This window comes from Crinia signifera, chromosome 19 (assembly GCF_055691185.1).
Source record: "Crinia signifera chromosome 19, ASM5569118v1, whole genome shotgun sequence".
NCBI lineage: Eukaryota > Metazoa > Chordata > Amphibia > Anura > Myobatrachidae > Crinia > Crinia signifera.
Genome location: NC_139226.1, coordinates 143,179,908 through 143,199,326, shown reverse-complemented (window position 1 = coordinate 143,199,326; position 19,419 = coordinate 143,179,908). Strand labels below are relative to the sequence as shown.

The window sequence follows — 19,419 nt, the reverse complement described above, 5'->3', positions numbered from 1 at the left end:
TCTGGTACAATTCTTTCAGCACCGAGGTAGCCGCCTACCAGATAGACTTTTGCACCATTAACCCCTGTGTCTCCAAACGATGGACATAGGGATGTAATAAGAATGGTCACCCAAATGGTATAGAACAGGCCCTTGTTCAATTAGCAATCTATATATTGATTATTCTTACTATTATCTGTATTGTTGTATTTTGCATTATACCATGTTGTAGAAAACTTGCTACCAAAGGTATTGAAAATACTCTTATGTATGAATCCATTGCCCCTGCACACGCAAATTCCCCTGAAGGCTACAAACAATATCTTGCTAAGCACAGAAATAAGGAATTCCGTAAGAAGAATCATATCATCTAAATTCATGATTCTAAGAGGGGATTGAAGGGTTAAATTTGAACCCATGTAGCATATAAGAATTTGCACGTAGAACTGTTCTCATTATGGTTTTTCTATGGCTACATTACAAGGTCATACTGTAAGCCTAAGCGTGTCTTATCTAAGTTTCTCCCAACCCTCCCCCTCTTGGAATTGCTATGCAGTGTGTTCATGTACAAACTCCTCTATAATCAAAAACCCCCCTTGTTACTCATTTTCTTTGTGTATGATATTTTGTATGCCCCCCCCTGTTGAATCTGCTCTACAACAGACCAACAGACCAATCAGAATGTAACACATACATATTGTATACTCCCATGTATTATGCTTTTAACTAGCTGCCTTTGTGATATTAAACAGAGTGTTTCTTGACTCGCCACCGTGTGTTTGGTGTGTAGGGTTAAGAATACATTCTCACGGGTACCTAAGGGGCCACCAGGTCGAGGGGCTACATATTTATCCTTACACATGCCCTCTCCAGGAGGACACAATGCTCTGTTCCTGGGCTTCCCTGGTAATGTAGGATTGCCAGCACCTGTGGTGACACCTTTCTTATCAGTTACCCAGCTCCCCACAGGTGCTGGCAATCATACATTATCCATACCTCCCAGCATGCCCCTCTCCAGGAGGACACAATGCTCTGCTCCTGGGCTTCCCTGGTAATGTATGATTGCCAGCACCTGTGGTGACACCTTTCTTATCAGTTACCTAGCTCCCCACAGGTGCTGGCAATCATACATTATCCATACCTCCCAGCATGCCCCTCTCCAGGGGGACACAATGCTCTGTTCCTGGGCTTCCCTGGTAATGTATGATTGCCAGCACCTGTGGTGACACCTTTCTTATCAGTTACCTAACTCCCCACAGGTGCTGGCAATCCTACATTATCCATACCTCCCAGCATGCCCCTCTCCAGGAGGACACAATGCTCTGCTCCTGGACTTCCCTGGTAATGTGTGATTGCCAGCACCTGTGGTGACACCTTTATTATCAGTTACCTAGCTCCCCACAGGTGCTGGCAATCCTACATTATCCATAACTCCCAGCATGCCCCTCTCCATGAGGACACAATGCTCTGCTCCTGTGCTTCCCTGGTAATGTAGGATTGCCAGCACCTGTGGTGACACCTTTCTTATCAGTTACCTAGCTCCCCACAGGTGCTGGCAATCCTACATTATCCATACCTCCCTGCATGCCCCTCTCCAGGAGGACACAATGCTCTGCTCCTGTGCTTCCCTGGTAATGTAGGATTGCCAGCACCTGTGGTGACACCTTTCTTATCAGTTACCTAGCTCCCCACAGGTGCTGGCAATCATACATTAGCCATACCTCCCAACATGCCCCTCTCCAGGAGGACGCAATGCTCTGTTCCTGGGCTTCCCTGGTAATGTATGACTGCCAGCACCTGTGGTGACACCTTTCTTATCAGTTACCTAGCTCCTCACAGGTGCTGGCAATCCTACATTATCCATACCTCCCAGCATGCCCCTCTCCAGGAGGACACAATGCTCTGTTCCTGGGCTTCCCTGGTAATGTATGATTGCCAGCACCTGTGGTGACACCTTTCTTATCAGTTACCTAGCTCCCCACAGGTGCTGGCAATCCTACATTATCCATACCTCCCAGCATGCCCCTCTCCAGGAGGACACAATGCTCTGTTCCTGGGCTTCCCTGGTAATGTATGATTGCCAGCACCTGTGGTGACACCTTTCTTATCAGTTACCTAGCTCCCCACAGGTGCTGGCAATCCTACATTATCCATACCTCCCAGCATGCCCCTCTCCAGGAGGACACAATGCTCTGTTCCTGGGCTTCCCTGGTAATGTATGATTGCCAGCACCTGTGGTGACACCTTTCTTATCAGTTACCTAGCTCCCCACAGGTGCTGGCAATCCTACATTATCCATACCTCCCAGCATGCCCCTCTCCAGGAGGACACAATGCTCTGTTCCTGGGCTTCCCTGGTAATGTAGGATTGCCAGCACCTGTGGGGAGCCAGGTAACTGATAAGAAAGGTGTCACCACAGGTGCTGGCAATCCTACATTACCAGGGAAGCCCAGAAGCAGAGCATTGTGTCCTCCTGGAGAGGGGAATGCTGGGAGGTATGGATAATGTATGATTGCCAGCACCTGTGGGGAGCCAGGTAACTGATAAGAAAGGTGTCACCACAGGTGCTGGCAATCCTACATTACCAGGGAAGCCCAGGAACAGAGCATTTCTGAAGGAGAGGGTCAGGTAGGCAATACATTTGATTGTGCATGTCCCAAATATCACATTAGAGGTATGGCACACATGCAGATTGCAGTGCAGGTGCATTCATTTTCTCAGTAGATGAACATGAATGGGAGACAGAAGTTGGTGTGTGAGTGTATGGCAATGGCCAGCAGCAGTAGCAGCAATCCACAGACTGGTTCATGTATTACACTGCACTACTAACACAACAATACAGTGTAGTGATGACTGCACGCAGCTGCTGCTGTTATGGTCACAGACTGTGAGGGCAGGAAACGCCTCGGCCAGATCTGAGCCTCTCCTCTCCCCGTACATCTCACCTATAGGCGACGCCGTGGTTGCCATAGAGACGGAGTGTAACCAGGAAACGGCCCAACGCTAATAACGACCACCGCCGGGACTCTGAGGTAGACAGGTACGGGGGGGTCCGACTCCTGTGTTATATGTCTATATGTACCACAGCATTATTCCGTTCATACCGTTCACCACATACTGCACATAGTCTGCCTTATGTAATACACGGGGGGTGGCAAGGACAGGTCACACATATTGTGTATGTGTGTATGTATGTGTGTAACATAAAGTGTATGTATGTGTGTGTAAATATAACATGTTATCTATGGTAAAAGGTAAGTGTACCTCATGTTCTGAACTTTACCCAACTTTTTTTGTGTGTGGAAAAATATCTTATTTGCACCACAAATTGCAGACATTGCAGCAGTACCCTGGCTGCTGGTGCTGGCGCTGCACATCCTCCTACCTACAGCTTAGTCACTAATCTAGGGCATTGGTTGCCAACCTAGGGTACTGACACATTTCTCAGGTCAGCTATCAGGACCACAGGTGTATTCATTATGCACTGACACATTTCCCAGGTCACCTAGCAGGACCACAGGTGTACTCATTATGCACTGACACATTTCTCAGGTCACCTAGCAGGACCACATGTGTACTCATTATGCACTGACACATTTCTCAGGTCACCTAGCAGGACCACAGGTGTACTCATTACTCACTGACACATTTCTCAGGTCACCTAGCAGGACCACAGGTGTATTCATTATGCACTGACACATTTCCCAGGTCACCTAGCAGGACCACAGGTGTACTCATTATGCACTGACACATTTCTCAGGTCAGCTAGCAGGACCACAGGTGTACTCATTATGCACTGACACATTTCCCAGGTCACCTAGCAGGACCACAGGTGTACTCATTACCCACTGACACATTTCCCAGGTCACCTAGCAGGACCACAGGTGTACTCATTACTCACTGACACATTTCTCGGGTCACCTAGCAGGACCACAGGTGTACTCATTATGCACTGACACATTTCTCAGGTCACCTAGCAGGACCACAGGTGTACTCATTACTCACTGACACATTTCTCGGGTCACCTAGCAGGACCACAGGTGTACTCATTATGCACTGACACATTTCTCAGGTCACCTAGCAGGACCACAGGTGTACTCATTATGCACTGGCACATTTCTCAGGTCACCTAGCAGGACCACAGGTGTACTCATTATGCACTGACACATTTCCCAGGTCACCTGGCAGGACCACAGGTGTATTCATTATGCACTGACACATTTCCCAGGTCACCTAGCAGGACCACCGGTGTACTCATTACTCACTGACACATTTCCCAGGTCACCTAGCAGGACCACAGGTGTACTCATTACTCACTGACACATTTCTCAGGTCACCTAGCAGGACCACAGGTGTACTCATTATGCACTGGCACATTTCTCAGGTCACCTAGCAGGACCACAGGTGTACTCATTATGCACTGACACATTTCCCAGGTCACCTAGCAGGACCACAGGTGTACTCATTATGCACTGACACATTTCCCAGGTCAGCTAGCAGGACCACCGGTGTACTCATTACTCACTGACACATTTCTCAGGTCACCTAGCAGGACCACAGGTGTACTCATTATGCACTGGCACATTTCTCAGGTCACCTAGCAGGACCACAGGTGTACTCATTATGCACTGACACATTTCCCAGGTCACCTGGCAGGACCACAGGTGTACTCATTATGCACTGACACATTTCCCAGGTCAGCTAGCAGGACCACCGGTGTACTCATTACTCACTGACACATTTCTCAGGTCACCTAGCAGGACCACAGGTGTACTCATTATGCACTGGCACATTTCTCAGGTCACCTAGCAGGACCACAGGTGTACTCATTATGCACTGACACATTTCCCAGGTCACCTAGCAGGACCACAGGTGTACTCATTATGCACTGACACATTTCCCAGGTCACCTAGCAGGACCACAGGTGTACTCATTATGCACTGACACATTTCTCAGGTCACCTAGCAGGACCACAGGTGTACTCATTATGCACTGACACATTTCTCATGTCACCCGGCAGGACCACAGGTGTACTCATTATGCACTGACACATTTCCCAGGTCACCTAGCAGGACCACAGGTGTACTCATTATGCACTGACACATTTCCCAGGTCACCTAGCAGGACCACAGGTGTACTCATTATGCACTGACACATTTCCCAGGTCACCTAGCAGGACCACAGGTGTACTCATTATGCACTGACACATTTCTCATGTCACCAGGCAGATGCACAGGTGTACTCATTATTCACTGACACATTTCTCAGGTCACCTAGCAGGACCACAGGTGTACTCATTATGCACTGACACATTTCCCAGGTCACCCGGCAGATGCACAGGTGTATTCATTACTCACTGACACATTTCCCAGGTCATCCGGCAGATGCACAGGTGTATTCATTACTCACTAACACATTTGGGGAGAAGAGGTTTGGGAGCCGCACAAGGTTCTTCCCGCCAAGTGTGAATTGGGTCAAAGAGGACCCCTTTCACTACTCCGGTGGGGTTTGGCCTGGGTTGCCGATAACAAACTTTATAGACGTAGTGTCCCTTACGGGATAGTGGGTCTGAGTATGTTGGTGGTGCTCCCCTGAGTCCAATCTGTAAATATGTAACACTACTATCAAAACACAAGAGTGCCCCAAAAAAAAGAGTCCACTTTCCCCTCTCCCGCATTTCACTAACACATTTCCCAGGTCACCCGGCAGTTGCACAGGTGTATTCATTACTCACTGACACATTTCCCAGGTCACCCAGCAGATGCGCAGGTGTATTCATTACTCACTGACACATTTCCCAGGTCACCTAGCAGGACCACAGGTGTACTCATTATGCACTGACACATTTCTCATGTCACCAGGCAGATGCACAGGTGTACTCATTATGCACTGACACATTTCTCAGGTCACCTAGCAGGACCACAGGTGTACTCATTATGCACTGACACATTTCCCAGGTCACCCGGCAGTTGCACAGGTGTACTCATTACCCACTGACACATTTCCCAGGTCACCCGGCAGTTGCACAAGTGTACTCATAACTCACTGACACATTTCCCAGGTCACCCGGCAGTTGCACAAGTGTACTCATAACTCACTGACACATTTCCCAGGTCATCCGGCAGATGCACAGATGTACTCACTGACACATTTCCCAGGTCACCCGGCAGGTACACAGGTGTACTCATTACCCACTGACATATTTTCCTGGTCACCCGGCAGGTGCACAAGTGTACTCATAACTCAAGCTGTGTACACACAGGGGCGATAGGGGCTGAAATCGCTGGGAATATGGTCGCTGGCGACCATATTGCCAGTGATGGAAGTGTGCCCCGGTGATAAATCGCCGGGTGCGCGCTCCCGTTTTCAGCCCCATTTCAAGCTCCTGCGACCAGCTAATTACCTCTGCGGCACCGCTGGCAGGTTCCCGTTCATCAGCGACCATCTCGCATTGCACACGTGGGCTTATGGTTCTCTCACAAGAGCTGCTACTCACAACTTTCCCTCTGCAGGTCATTATACTCCCATACAATGTCTGGGGGGGGGGGGGGACACTCATTTCGTGACCAACCTCCCATATCCAGCCACCTCTCCAAATAAGTCATTGTACAGTGGGGGAACGGTGCTGTCATTACACTATACCCACATGTGCCACCCGGGTCTCCCTCTTCCCCATATTCCAGGTACTTCCAATCGGAGTTAATACTAGTAAGTGCGCTTATGGGACACACACACACGGATATAATTACATCACAAGACACAAAGTCCTGCAGCGCGCTGGTTACTATAACACCATGTTTACTAATTAATGCTAATCCTTCATATGCAGAATCTGTAATTGGCAGCGACGGCTGTGTGTCATGTTTCCCTGACTGCTCTGACAGCGTGTTGTATGCTTGCAGATCGGTTCTGACTTCATTTCACCAATGTCCATGGTTTGTATTTACAGGACCTGGAACATAAGAAATATGTCGATTCCGTTCTCAAACACAAATTATCGCATCCCGCAGGGTTTTGCGAATCTCCTAGAGGGTCTGACCAGGGAAGTGCTCAGGGAGCAGCCGAAGGATATTCCGCTGTTTGCAGCAAAGTATTTCGCTGGAATCCTTAGAAAGCGAGAGGGTGAGTGGTGGCGGGCGCGCCCAGGAATTGGCGTCACGCAGCGTGCTGTATCGTGTGTGTGTGTCACGCAGCATCTTGCGTTTCACCAATCTCCTCACACTGCTGTATTGGGCCCATTTATATTTGCTGCAAACTAGGTTCCCTGCACTTAGGTACTGCTCGCAGCTACTTCCCCCATAGGTTCCTCTGCTGCCCAATTTACCAATATCTGGAATGTACAGCATCCCAGATATCTGGTACGGCAGCTACTGGCATCTCAGAATGGTGGTAGCCCACTATGGGCCTAGTGAATGGTAAGGCTGTACTCTCAGTGATGTCACTGGTTCCTAGTGAATGGTTACGCTGCACCCTCAGTGATGTCACTGCTTCCTAGTGAATGGTTAGGCTGCACCCTCAGTGATGTCACTGCTTCCTAGTGAATGGTTAGGCTGCACTCTCAGTGATGTCACTTGTTCCTAGTGAATGGTTAGGCTGCAACCTCAGTGATGTTACTGGTTCCTAGTGAATGGTTAGGCTGCACCCTCAGTGATGTTACTGGTTCCTAGTGAATGGTTAGGTTGCACCCTCAGTGATGTCACTGGTTCCTAGTGAATGGTTAGGCTGCACCCTCAGTGATGTCACTGCTTCCTAGTGAATGGTTAGGCTGCACCCTCAGTGATGTCACTGGTTCCTAGTGAATGGTTAGGCTGCACCCTCAGTGATGTCACTGCTTCCTAGTGAATGGTTAGGCTGCACTCTCAGTGATGTCACTAGTTTCTAGTGAATGGTTAGGCTGCACCCTCAGTGATGTCACTGCTTCCTAGTGAATGGTTAATCTGCACCCTCAGTGATGTCACTGCTTCCTAGTGAATGGTTAGGCTGCACCCTCAGTGATGTTACTGGTTCCTAGTGAATGGTTCAGCTGCACCCTCAGTGATGTCACTGGTTCCTAGTGAATGGTTAGGCTGTACTCTCAGTGATGTCACTGGTTCCTAGTAAATGGTTAGGCTGCACCCTCAGTGATGTCACTGGTTCCTAGTGAATGGTTAGGCTGCACCCTCAGTGATGTCACCGGTTTCTAGTGAATGGTTAGGCTGTACTCTCAATGATGTCACTGGTTCCTAGTGAATGGTTAGGCTGCACCCTCAGTGATGTCACTGCTTCCTAGTGAATGGTTAGGCTGCACCCTTAGTGATGTCACTTCTTCCTAGTGAATGGTTAGGCTGCACCCTCAGTGATGTCAGTGGTCCCTAATGAATGGATAGACTGCACTCTCAGTGATGTCACTGTTCCTTGTATAACACACACCTTATTACAGAGCTTTCACAATGTGGTGTATTATGTATAGGGGGCCGGCAGGCTGTATAATGTAGTGTGTAGTACTGTAGGATCTCTGTGTTCTGTGTCTCCTGCTCTCAGAGTCTGGCTGTGACCCAGCAGCAGGTGGTGTATTATGTATAGAGGGATGGCAGTCTGTATAATGTAGTGTGTAGTACTGTAGGATCTCTGTGTTCTGTGTCTTCTGCTTTCAGAGTCTGGCTGTGAGCCAGAAACACCTGGTGTATTATGTATAGAGGAATGGCAGTCTGTATAATGTAGTGTGTAGTACTGTAGGATCTCTGTTCTGTGTCTCCTGCTCTCAGAGTCTGGCTGTGACCCAGCAGCAGGTGGTGTATTATGTATAGGGGGCCGGCAGTCTATATAATGTAGTGCGTGGTGCTCCGCAGTCACTTGGTTCTGTGTCTCTGCTCTCAGAGTCCGGCTGTGACCCAGCAGCAGGTGGTGTATTATGTATAGGGGGCCGGCAGTCTATATAATGTAGTGCGTGGTGCTCCGCAGTCACTTGGTTCTGTGTCTCTGCTCTCAGAGTCCGGCTGTGACCCAGCAGCACCTGGTGTATTATGTATAGGGGGATGGCAGTCTGTATAATGTAGTGCGTGGTGCTCCGCATTCACTTGGTTCTGTGTCTTCTGTTCTCAGAGTCTGGCTGTGACCCAGCAGCAGGTGGTGTATTATGTATAGGGGGCCGGCAGTCTGTATAATGTAGTGTGTGGTGCTCCGCATTCACTTGCTCTGTGTTCTGTTCTCAGAGTCTGGCTGTGACCCAGCAGCACCTGGTGTATTATGTATAGGAGGATGGCAGTCTTTATAATGTAGTGCGTGGTGCTCCGCAGTCACTTGGTTCTCTGTCTTCTGTTCTCAGAGTCTGGCTGTGACCCAGCAGTATGTGGTGTATTATGTATAGGGGGCTGGCAGTCTGTATAATGTAGTGCGTGGTGCTCCGCATTCACTTGGTTCTGTGTTTTCTGTTCTCAGAGTCCGGATTTGATCCAGCAGAATGGGGGGCCGCTCTAGATGACCGATACTATAACAACCACTCCTTTCAGGTATGTAATCACTGTACGACTGTCACTTTAGAAGGGACACACAGGCAATCCTATGAGGTCTCTGTGTGACATGGAGGCTGCCCTCTGCCTGCACAGATAGAAAAGATGCAGAGACTGATTTACTAAGCGGCAGGTTTGACCTCAGTGTCGCTAACTGTAAAGGCCGATTGTGGAGTGTTTTGTGCATTATTCGCTCTGGATATTGAGGCTGAGACACTGCTGCCTGGTAAGTGTAACCCGCAGTACAGTTCTGGTGAATCATTCTGCACTAAGGGGAGTGGGGTCCTGTCACATACATGGGAGAGAGGGGGGTCCTGTCACATCATACCCATGGGAGAGAGAGTGGGGTCCTGCCACATACACAGGAGAGAGAGTGGGGTCCTGTCACATGCCCACGGGAGAGAGGGGGGTCCTGTCACATGCCCACAGGAGAGAGTGGGATCCTGCCACGTACACATGGGACAAAATGGGGTCCTATCACATACATGGGAGAGTGGGGTCCTGTCATATACATACGGGAATGAGAGTAGGGTCCTGTCACATACACATGGGAGAAAGTGGGGTTCCTGTTGCATACCCGAGAGAGAGTGGGGTCCGGTCTCACACACACACGGGAGAGTGAGTGGGGTCCTGTTACATACATGTGAGAGAGAGTGGGTCCTGTCATATACACAAGGGAGAGAGTGGGGTCCTGTCACATGCCCACGGGAGAGAGTGGGGTCCTGCCATATACACAAGGGAGAGAGTGGGGTCCTGTCATATGCCCACGGGAGAGAGAGAGTCGGGTCCTGTCATGTACACAGGATAGAGAGAGTGGGGTCCTGTCACATACACAGGAGAGAGAGAGTGGGGTCCTGTCACATGCATACGAGAGAGAGAGTGGGGTCCTGTCACATGCACACGAGAGAGAGAGTGGGGTCCTGTCACATGCACACGAGAGAGAGAGTGGGGTCCTGTCACATGCACACGAGAGAGAGAGTGGGGTCATGTCACATACAAACTTGCTGCATGTGGAGGGGGAAATGTCTTGTTATAATGCTGGATAATGTCTTGTTATAATAATTATAATGCTGGATAATATCTTATTATAATGCTGGATAATGTCTTGTTATAATGCTGGATAATGTCTTGTTATAATAGTTATAATGCTGGATAATGTCTTATTATAATGCTGGATAATGTCTTATTATAATGCTGGATAATGTCTTGTTATAATGCTGGATAATGTCTTGTTATAATAGTTATAATGCTGGATAATGTCTTATTATAATGCTGGATAATGTCTTGTTATTATGCTGGATAATGTCTTATTATAATGCTGGATAATGTCTTGTTATAATGCTGGATAATGTCTTGTTATAATAATTATAATGCTGGATAATGTCTTGTTATAATGCTGGATAATGTCTTGTTATAATGCTGGATAATGTCTTGTTATAATGCTGGATAATGTCTTGTTATAATGCTGGATAATGTCTTGTTATAATGCTGGATAATGTCTTATGACGCTGTGATGATTGTAGCACGCTGAGGACACCACATTTCCGTCACATATAGAGAATGGAGGAGGCGCAGGAAAAGACGTCTCTGTATTGGACAGTGTAGCGGATGTTCCGCAGCCTGAAGATATCGCCTCATCTGTCCCGTTATCTGAGGAGGAACACCAGGTACAGACTATAATATAGAGCAAGATTTCGGGATCTCTGGTCATGGGGAGTAGCAGCGGGTATGTTAGGAAGGCAGGTGTAATAGTTGGACATAGTACATACTACAAGTGTTGGAGAGGAGAATCTAGTGCCCGGGCCTAGGGAACTGTTACACAGGGGAGGAGAATCTAGTGTCTGGGCGTAGGGATCTGTTACACAGGGAGGAGAATCTAGTGCCCGGGCCTAGGGAACTGTTACACAGGGGAGGAGAATCTAGTGCCCGGCATAGATGGGGGATATGCATGTCAGTCACAGGACATTATGACTGCCATTGCCAACCAGACTCTGCAGGGTACAGCATTATGGTATACAGTTACCAGGGCCTGTAAGGCAAATGCTTTTTTGTTGCTTGTCTGATCTACACTCTGTGCCCCGTTACCTGTCCTGTAGTGTCCAGCATAAAGGATTTTGTCAGAAAGAGTGAACTAGAATAAGGCCCATAGTTATAATGCTGGATAATGTCTTGTTGTAATAGTTATAATGCTGGATAATGTCTTATTATAATGCTGGAGAATGTCTTATTATAATGCTGGATAATATCTTGTTATAATAGTTATAATGCTGGATAATGTCTTGTTATAATAGTTATAATGCTAGATAATGTCTTGTTATAATGCTGGATAATGTCTTGTTATAATGCTGGATAATGTCTTATGACGCTGTGATGATTGTAGCACGCTGAGGACACCACATTTCCGTCACATATAGAGAATGGAGGAGACGCAGGAAAAGACGTCTCTGTATTGGACAGTGTAGCGGATGTTTCGCAGCCTGAAGATATCGTCTCATCTGTCCCGTTATCTGAGGAGGAACACCAGGTACAGACTATAATATAGAGCAAGATTTCGGGATCTCTGGTCATGGGGAGTAGCAGCGGGTATGTTAGGAAGGCAGGTGTAGTAGTTGGACATAGTACATACTACAAGTGTTGGAGAGGAGAATCTAGTGCCCGGGCCTAGGGAACTGTTAGGAGAATCTAGTGCCCGGGCCTAGGGAACTGTTACACAGGGGAGGAGAATCTAGTGCCCGGGCGTAGGGAACTGTTACACAGGAGAGGAGAATCTAGTGCCCGGGCCTAGGGAACTGTTACACAGGGGAGGAGAATCTAGTGTCCGGGCCTAGGGAACTGTTACACAGGGGAGGAGAATCTAGTGCCCGGGCCTAGGGAACTGTTACACAGGGGAGGAGAATCTAGTGCCCGGGCCTAGGGAACTGTTACACAGGGGAGGAGAATCTAGTGCCCAGGCCTAGGGAACTGTTACACAGGGGAGGAGAATCTAGTGCCCGGGCCTAGGGAACTGTTACACAGGGGAGGAGAATCTAGTGCCCGGGCCTAGGGAACTGTTACACAGGGGAGGAGAATCTAGTGCCCGGGCCTAGGGAACTGTTACACAGGGGAGGAGAATCTAGTGCCCGGGCCTAGGGAACTGTTACACAGGGGAGGAGAATCTAGTGCCCGGGCCTAGGGAACTGTTACACGGGAGGAGAATCTAGTGCCCGGGCCTAGGGATCTGTTACACAGGGGAGGAGAATCTACTGTCCGGGCCTAGGGAACTGTTAGGAGAATCTAGTGCTCGGGCCTAGGGATCTGTTACACAGGGGAGGAGAATCTAGTGCCCGGGCGTAGGGAGCGTTTACATAGGGGAGGAGAATCTAGTGCCCAGGCCTAGGGATCTGTTACACAGGGGAGGAGAATCTAGTGCCCGGGCCTAGGGATCTGTTACACAGGGGAGGAGAATCTAGTGCCCGGGCCTAGGGAACTGTTACACAGGGGAGGAGAATCTAGTGCCCGGGCCTAGGGATCTGTTACACAGTGGAGGAGAATCTAGTGTCCGGGCGTAGGGAGCGTTTACATAGGGTGGAAGAATCTAGTGCCCTGGCCTAGGGCGCTGTTACACAGTGGAGGAGAATCTAGTGCCCGGGCCTAGGGAGCTAATACACAGGGGAGGAGAATCTAGTGCCCGGGCCTAGGGAGCTGTTACACAGGGGAGGAGAATCTAGTGCCCGGGCCTAGGGAGCTAATACACAGGGGAGGAGAATCTAGTGCCCGGGCCTAGGGAGCTGTTACACAGGGGAGGAGAATCTAGTGTCCGGGCGTAGGGATCTGTTACACAGGGGAGAAGAATCTAGTGTCTGGGCGTAGGGAGCTGTTACACAGGGGAGGAGAATCTAGTGTCCGGGCGTAGGGATCTGTTACACAGGGAAGGAGAATCTAGTGTCCGGGCGTAGGGATCTGTTACACAGGGAGGAGAATCTAGTGCCCGGGCCTAGGGAGCTGTTACACAGGGGAGGAGAATCTAGTGCCCGGGCCTAGGGAGATGTTACACAGGGGAGGAGAATCTAGTGCCCGGGCCTAGGGAACTGTTACACAGGGGAGGAGAATCTAGTGTCCGGTCGTAGGGATCTGTTACACAGGGAGGAGAATCTAGTGCCCGGGCCTAGGGAGCTAATACACAGGGGTGGAGAATCTAGTGCCCGGGCCTAGGGAGCTGTTACACAGGGGAGGAGAATCTAGTGTCCGGGCGTAGGGATCTGTTACACAGGGGCGGAGAATCTAGTGCCCGGCATAGATGGGGGATATGCATGTCAGTCACAGGACATTATGACTGCCATTGCCAACCAGACTCTGCAGGGTACAGCATTATGGTATACAGTTACCAGGGCCTGTAAGGCAAATGCTTTTTTGTTGCTTGTCTGATCTACACTCTGTGCCCCGTCACCTGTCCTGTAGTGTCCAGCATAAAGGATTTTGTCAGAAAGAGTGAACTAGAATAAGGCCCATAGTTATAATGCTGGATAATGTCTTGTTGTAATAGTTATAATGCTGGATAATGTCTTATTATAATGCTGGAGAATGTCTTATTATAATGCTGGATAATATCTTGTTATAATAGTTATAATGCTGGATAATGTCTTGTTATAATAGTTATAATGCTAGATAATGTCTTGTTATAATGCTGGATAATGTCTTGTTATAATGCTGGATAATGTCTTATGACGCTGTGATGATTGTAGCACGCTGAGGACACCACATTTCCGTCACATATAGAGAATGGAGGAGACGCAGGAAAAGACGTCTCTGTATTGGACAGTGTAGCGGATGTTCCGCAGCCTGAAGATATCGTCTCATCTGTCCCGTTATCTGAGGAGGAACACCAGGTACAGACTATAATATAGAGCAAGATTTCGGGATCTCTGGTCATGGGGAGTAGCAGCGGGTATGTTAGGAAGGCAGGTGTAGTAGTTGGACATAGTACATACTACAAGTGTTGGAGAGGAGAATCTAGTGCCCGGGCCTAGGGAACTGTTAGGAGAATCTAGTGCCCGGGCCTAGGGAACTGTTACACAGGGGAGGAGAATCTAGTGCCCGGGCGTAGGGAACTGTTACACAGGAGAGGAGAATCTAGTGCCCGGGCCTAGGGAACTGTTACACAGGGGAGGAGAATCTAGTGTCCGGGCCTAGGGAACTGTTACACAGGGGAGGAGAATCTAGTGTCCGGGCCTAGGGAACTGTTACACAGGGGAGGAGAATCTAGTGCCCGGGCCTAGGGAACTGTTACACAGGGGAGGAGAATCTAGTGCCCGGGCCTAGGGAACTGTTACACAGGGGAGGAGAATCTAGTGCCCGGGCCTAGGGAACTGTTACACAGGGGAGGAGAATCTAGTGCCCGGGCCTAGGGAACTGTTACACAGGGGAGGAGAATCTAGTGCCCGGGCCTAGGGAACTGTTACACAGGGGAGGAGAATCTAGTGCCCGGGCCTAGGGAACTGTTACACAGGGGAGGAGAATCTAGTGCCCGGGCCTAGGGAACTGTTACACAGGGGAGGAGAATCTAGTGCCCGGGCCTAGGGAACTGTTACACAGGGGAGGAGAATCTAGTGCCCGGGCCTAGGGAACTGTTACATGGGAGGAGAATCTAGTGCCCGGGCCTAGGGATCTGTTACACAGGGGAGGAGAATCTACTGTCCGGGCCTAGGGAACTGTTAGGAGAATCTAGTGCTCGGGCCTAGGGATCTGTTACACAGGGGAGGAGAATCTAGTGCCCGGGCGTAGGGAGCGTTTACATAGGGGAGGAGAATCTAGTGCCCAGGCCTAGGGATCTGTTACACAGGGGAGGAGAATCTAGTGCCCGGGCCTAGGGATCTGTTACACAGGGGAGGAGAATCTAGTGCCCGGGCCTAGGGAACTGTTACACAGGGGAGGAGAATCTAGTGCCCGGGCCTAGGGATCTGTTACACAGTGGAGGAGAATCTAGTGTCCGGGCGTAGGGAGCGTTTACATAGGGTGGAAGAATCTAGTGCCCTGGCCTAGGGCGCTGTTACACAGTGGAGGAGAATCTAGTGCCCGGGCCTAGGGAGCTAATACACAGGGGAGGAGAATCTAGTGCCCGGGCCTAGGGAGCTGTTACACAGGGGAGGAGAATCTAGTGCCCGGGCCTAGGGAGCTAATACACAGGGGAGGAGAATCTAGTGCCCGGGCCTAGGGAGCTGTTACACAGGGGAGGAGAATCTAGTGTCCGGGCGTAGGGATCTGTTACACAGGGGAGAAGAATCTAGTGTCTGGGCGTAGGGAGCTGTTACACAGGGGAGGAGAATCTAGTGTCCGGGCGTAGGGATCTGTTACACAGGGAAGGAGAATCTAGTGTCCGGGCGTAGGGATCTGTTACACAGGGAGGAGAATCTAGTGCCCGGGCCTAGGGAGCTGTTACACAGGGGAGGAGAATCTAGTGCCCGGGCCTAGGGAGATGTTACACAGGGGAGGAGAATCTAGTGCCCGGGCCTAGGGAACTGTTACACAGGGGAGGAGAATCTAGTGTCCGGTCGTAGGGATCTGTTACACAGGGAGGAGAATCTAGTGCCCGGGCCTAGGGAGCTAATACACAGGGGTGGAGAATCTAGTGCCCGGGACTAGGGAGCTGTTACACAGGGGAGGAGAATCTAGTGCCCGGCATAGATGGGGGATATGCATGTCAGTCACAGGACATTATGACTGCCATTGCCAACCAGACTCTGCAGGGTACAGCATTATGGTATACAGTTACCAGGGCCTGTAAGGCAAATGCTTTTTTGTTGCTTGTCTGATCTACACTCTGTGCCCCGTCACCTGTCCTGTAGTGTCCAGCATAAAGGATTTTGTCAGAAAGAGTGAACTAGAATAAGGCCCATAGTTATAATGCTGGATAATGTCTTGTTGTAATAGTTATAATGCTGGATAATGTCTTATTATAATGCTGGATAATATCTTATTATAATGCTGGATAATGTCTTGTTGTAATAGTTATAATGCTGGATAATATCTTGTTATAATGCTGGATAATGTCTTGTTATAATGCTGGATAATGTCTTGTTATAATGCTGGATAATGTCTTATTATAATGCTGGATAATGTCTTGTTATAATAGTTATAATGCTGGATAATATCTTGTTATAATGCTGGATAATATCTTATTATAATGCTGGATAATGTCTTGTTATAATGCTGGATAATGTCTTGTTATAATGCTGGATAATGTCTTGTTATAATGCTGGATAATGTCTTGTTATAATAGGTTATAATGCTGGATAATGTCTTGTTATAATGCTGGATAATGTCTTGTTATAATGCTGGATAATGTCTTGTTATAATGCTGGATAATGTCTTGTTATAATGCTGGATAATGTCTTGTTATAATGCTGGATAATGTCTTGTTTATAATGCTGGATAATGTCTTGTTATAATGCTGGATAATGTCTTATTATAATGCTGGATAATGTCTTGTTATAATGCTGGATAATGTCTTGTTATAATGATGGATAATGTCTTGTTATAATGCTGGATAATGTCTTGTTATAATGCTGGATAATGTCTTGTTATAATGCTGGATAATGTCTTATGACGCTGTGATGATTGCAGCACGCTGAGGACACCACATTTCCGTCACATATAGAGAATGGAGGAGGCGCAGGAAAAGACGTCTCAGTATTGGACAGTGTAGCGGATGTTCCGCAGCCTGAAGATATCGCCTCATCTGTCCCGTTATCTGAGGAGGAACACCAGGTACAGACTATAATACCGGTGATGTTGCCCATAGCATCAAATTTCTGTCTATCAATTCTAGATGAGAAATGATAGACATAATCTATAGTACAGGGCAGTGTTCTCGAGTCTGATACTATAATACAGAGCAGTGTTCTGGAGTCTGGTGCTATAGTACAGGGCAGTGTTCTGGAGTCTGAGGCTATAATACAGGTCAGTGTTCTCGAGTCTGAGGCTATAATACAGGTCAGTGTTCTGGAGTCTGAGGCTATAATACAGGTCGGTGTTCTGGAGTCTGAGGCTATAATACAGGGCAGTATTCTGGAGTCTGATGCTATAATACAGGTCAGTGTTCTGGAGTCTGATCCTATAATACAGGGCCCTGTTCTGGGGTCTGAGACTATAATACAGGCAGTGTTCTGGAGTCTGAGGCTATAATACAGGGCAGTGTTCTGAAGTCTGAGGCTATAATACAGGGCAGTGTTCTGGGGTCTGAGACTATAATACAGGGTAGTGTTCTGGAGTCTGAGGCTATAATACAGGGCAGTGTTCTGGAGTCTGAGGCTATAATACAGGGCAGTGTTCTGGAGTCTGATGCTATAATACAGGGCAGTGTTCTGGAGTCTGATGCTATAATACAGGGCAGTGTTCTGGACACAGACTATAATACAGGGCAGTGTTCTGGACACTGAGACTTTGGGGGTAATTTTGGTTCACTCTCTGACAAATTCCTTCTTAGATGGACAAAACCAGGTGCACTGCAGGGGGGCAGATGTAAAAGGTACAGAGATAATTAGATTTGGGTGAGTTATTTTGTTTCTGTACAGTATGGCTGCTTTATTTTTACACTACAATATAGATCTCCCTTTGGAGTAAGACCCCACCCAAATCTAATTCTCTCTGCACAAGTAACATCAGCCCCACCTGCAGTGCACATGGTTTTGTCCATCAAAGAAGGAATTTGTCAGAAAGAGTGAACCAAAGGACTTCCGGTTCCGGTGGCTTGATGTGAGGCAGCGTGCGCCTCAGCTCCGCTGCCCATCGGCTTCTAAAGCACCTTCTAACGGCTCCCGGAGCCTCCAAAACACGAACACCCGACAGCACCAGACGCCCCCCAGCACCCGCTGAACAGCGCATGGAGAAATTCCTGGCGGACATGCCAGGAGCCAAGCCCCGCACACAGCGCCAGAGAACGACGATGTCTGCCACATCCAAGATGGCGCCGTTCACGGAGCCCTCGCGCCAGCAGCTCCAAACAACACCGCCAGTACAAGGTACAAGGGGATCCCCAGCTAATTCACAGGCTGCCTCCCCAGCAAAGCCCACCGAGGAAGAACCCCAAATCCCAGCACCACTTCCACAAGACAAGGTAATACCGGATCTACACGCGCCGGTCACTTATGGGGAGATGGTGGGGGCTATTAGAGCTGCTATACTACCCTTATTTCTGGAGCAGACAGAAAAGATAAATCTCCAACTATCCCAAATGCAAAAGAGGGTGCTAGATACTGAATGCAGACTGGGAGAATGCTTTCAGGATATGGCAGAGATCAAACCAGCAGTGTCCCAGCACTCCAGAGAAATCATGGCCCTGCACAATAAAATCCAAGATCTGGAGAACAGATCCAGACGGAATAATCTCCGTCTGGTGGGAATCCCAGAGACCATAAAAGGTCCAGAACTGTTTCACTTCATTAAAAACACCCTACCAGATTTACTGGGAATTCAAGATAGATGCACCGACATGGTGATTGAACGGGCACACAGACTTGGCCCCCAGCGCCCACAGAACGAATCCAGACCAAGAACAGTGATTTTTAAAACACTCAATTATTTGCACAAAGAACTTTTTTGGGTGGCATCCAGAAAGCACAGAAATATCAAGTGGAAGGATCACTCTATACTGATCTTCCAGGATTATTCAGCCGAACTGACAAAGCAAAGAAAGGAGTTTTCTCCAATATGCTCAAGGCTTATCAAAATGGAGCGCAAATTCGCTCTATTATATCCAGCGAAATTGAGGATTTATAATGGCACATCATTCAAGGACTTTATGAATGCAGCAGATGCAGAATGCTACATTAATGAAGAAACCCCCTCACCTGAGGGTCAAGAAGGAGCGTCTGACTGCGATTGAACAGCCTTCACAGACCCAGAAGAATGTCCAGCTTCCTGACTAGAAAACCACCGACGATAAATTCCTTTACAGGACCAGACCTTCTTACAACAG

The 19,419-nt window shown here is 48.6% G+C and overlaps 1 protein-coding gene across 1 annotated transcript in view; it reads left to right on the top strand.

Moving 5' to 3' along the window:
* Positions 1 to 2,526: 2,526 nt before the first annotated feature.
* Positions 2,527 to 19,419, top strand: part of LOC146043130 (uncharacterized) — a 98,804-nt gene continuing 81,911 nt past the window's right edge. The window contains exons 1-7 of the mRNA XM_083163570.1: positions 2,527 to 2,607; positions 6,929 to 7,101; positions 9,397 to 9,467; positions 10,991 to 11,134; positions 11,848 to 11,991; positions 14,189 to 14,332; positions 17,067 to 17,210. Of these exons, the coding sequence (XP_083019696.1) occupies positions 6,948 to 7,101; positions 9,397 to 9,467; positions 10,991 to 11,134; positions 11,848 to 11,991; positions 14,189 to 14,332; positions 17,067 to 17,210 (801 nt within the window). The 5' untranslated portion in view covers positions 2,527 to 2,607; positions 6,929 to 6,947. The remainder of the gene's footprint in view (positions 2,608 to 6,928; positions 7,102 to 9,396; positions 9,468 to 10,990; positions 11,135 to 11,847; positions 11,992 to 14,188; positions 14,333 to 17,066; positions 17,211 to 19,419) is intronic.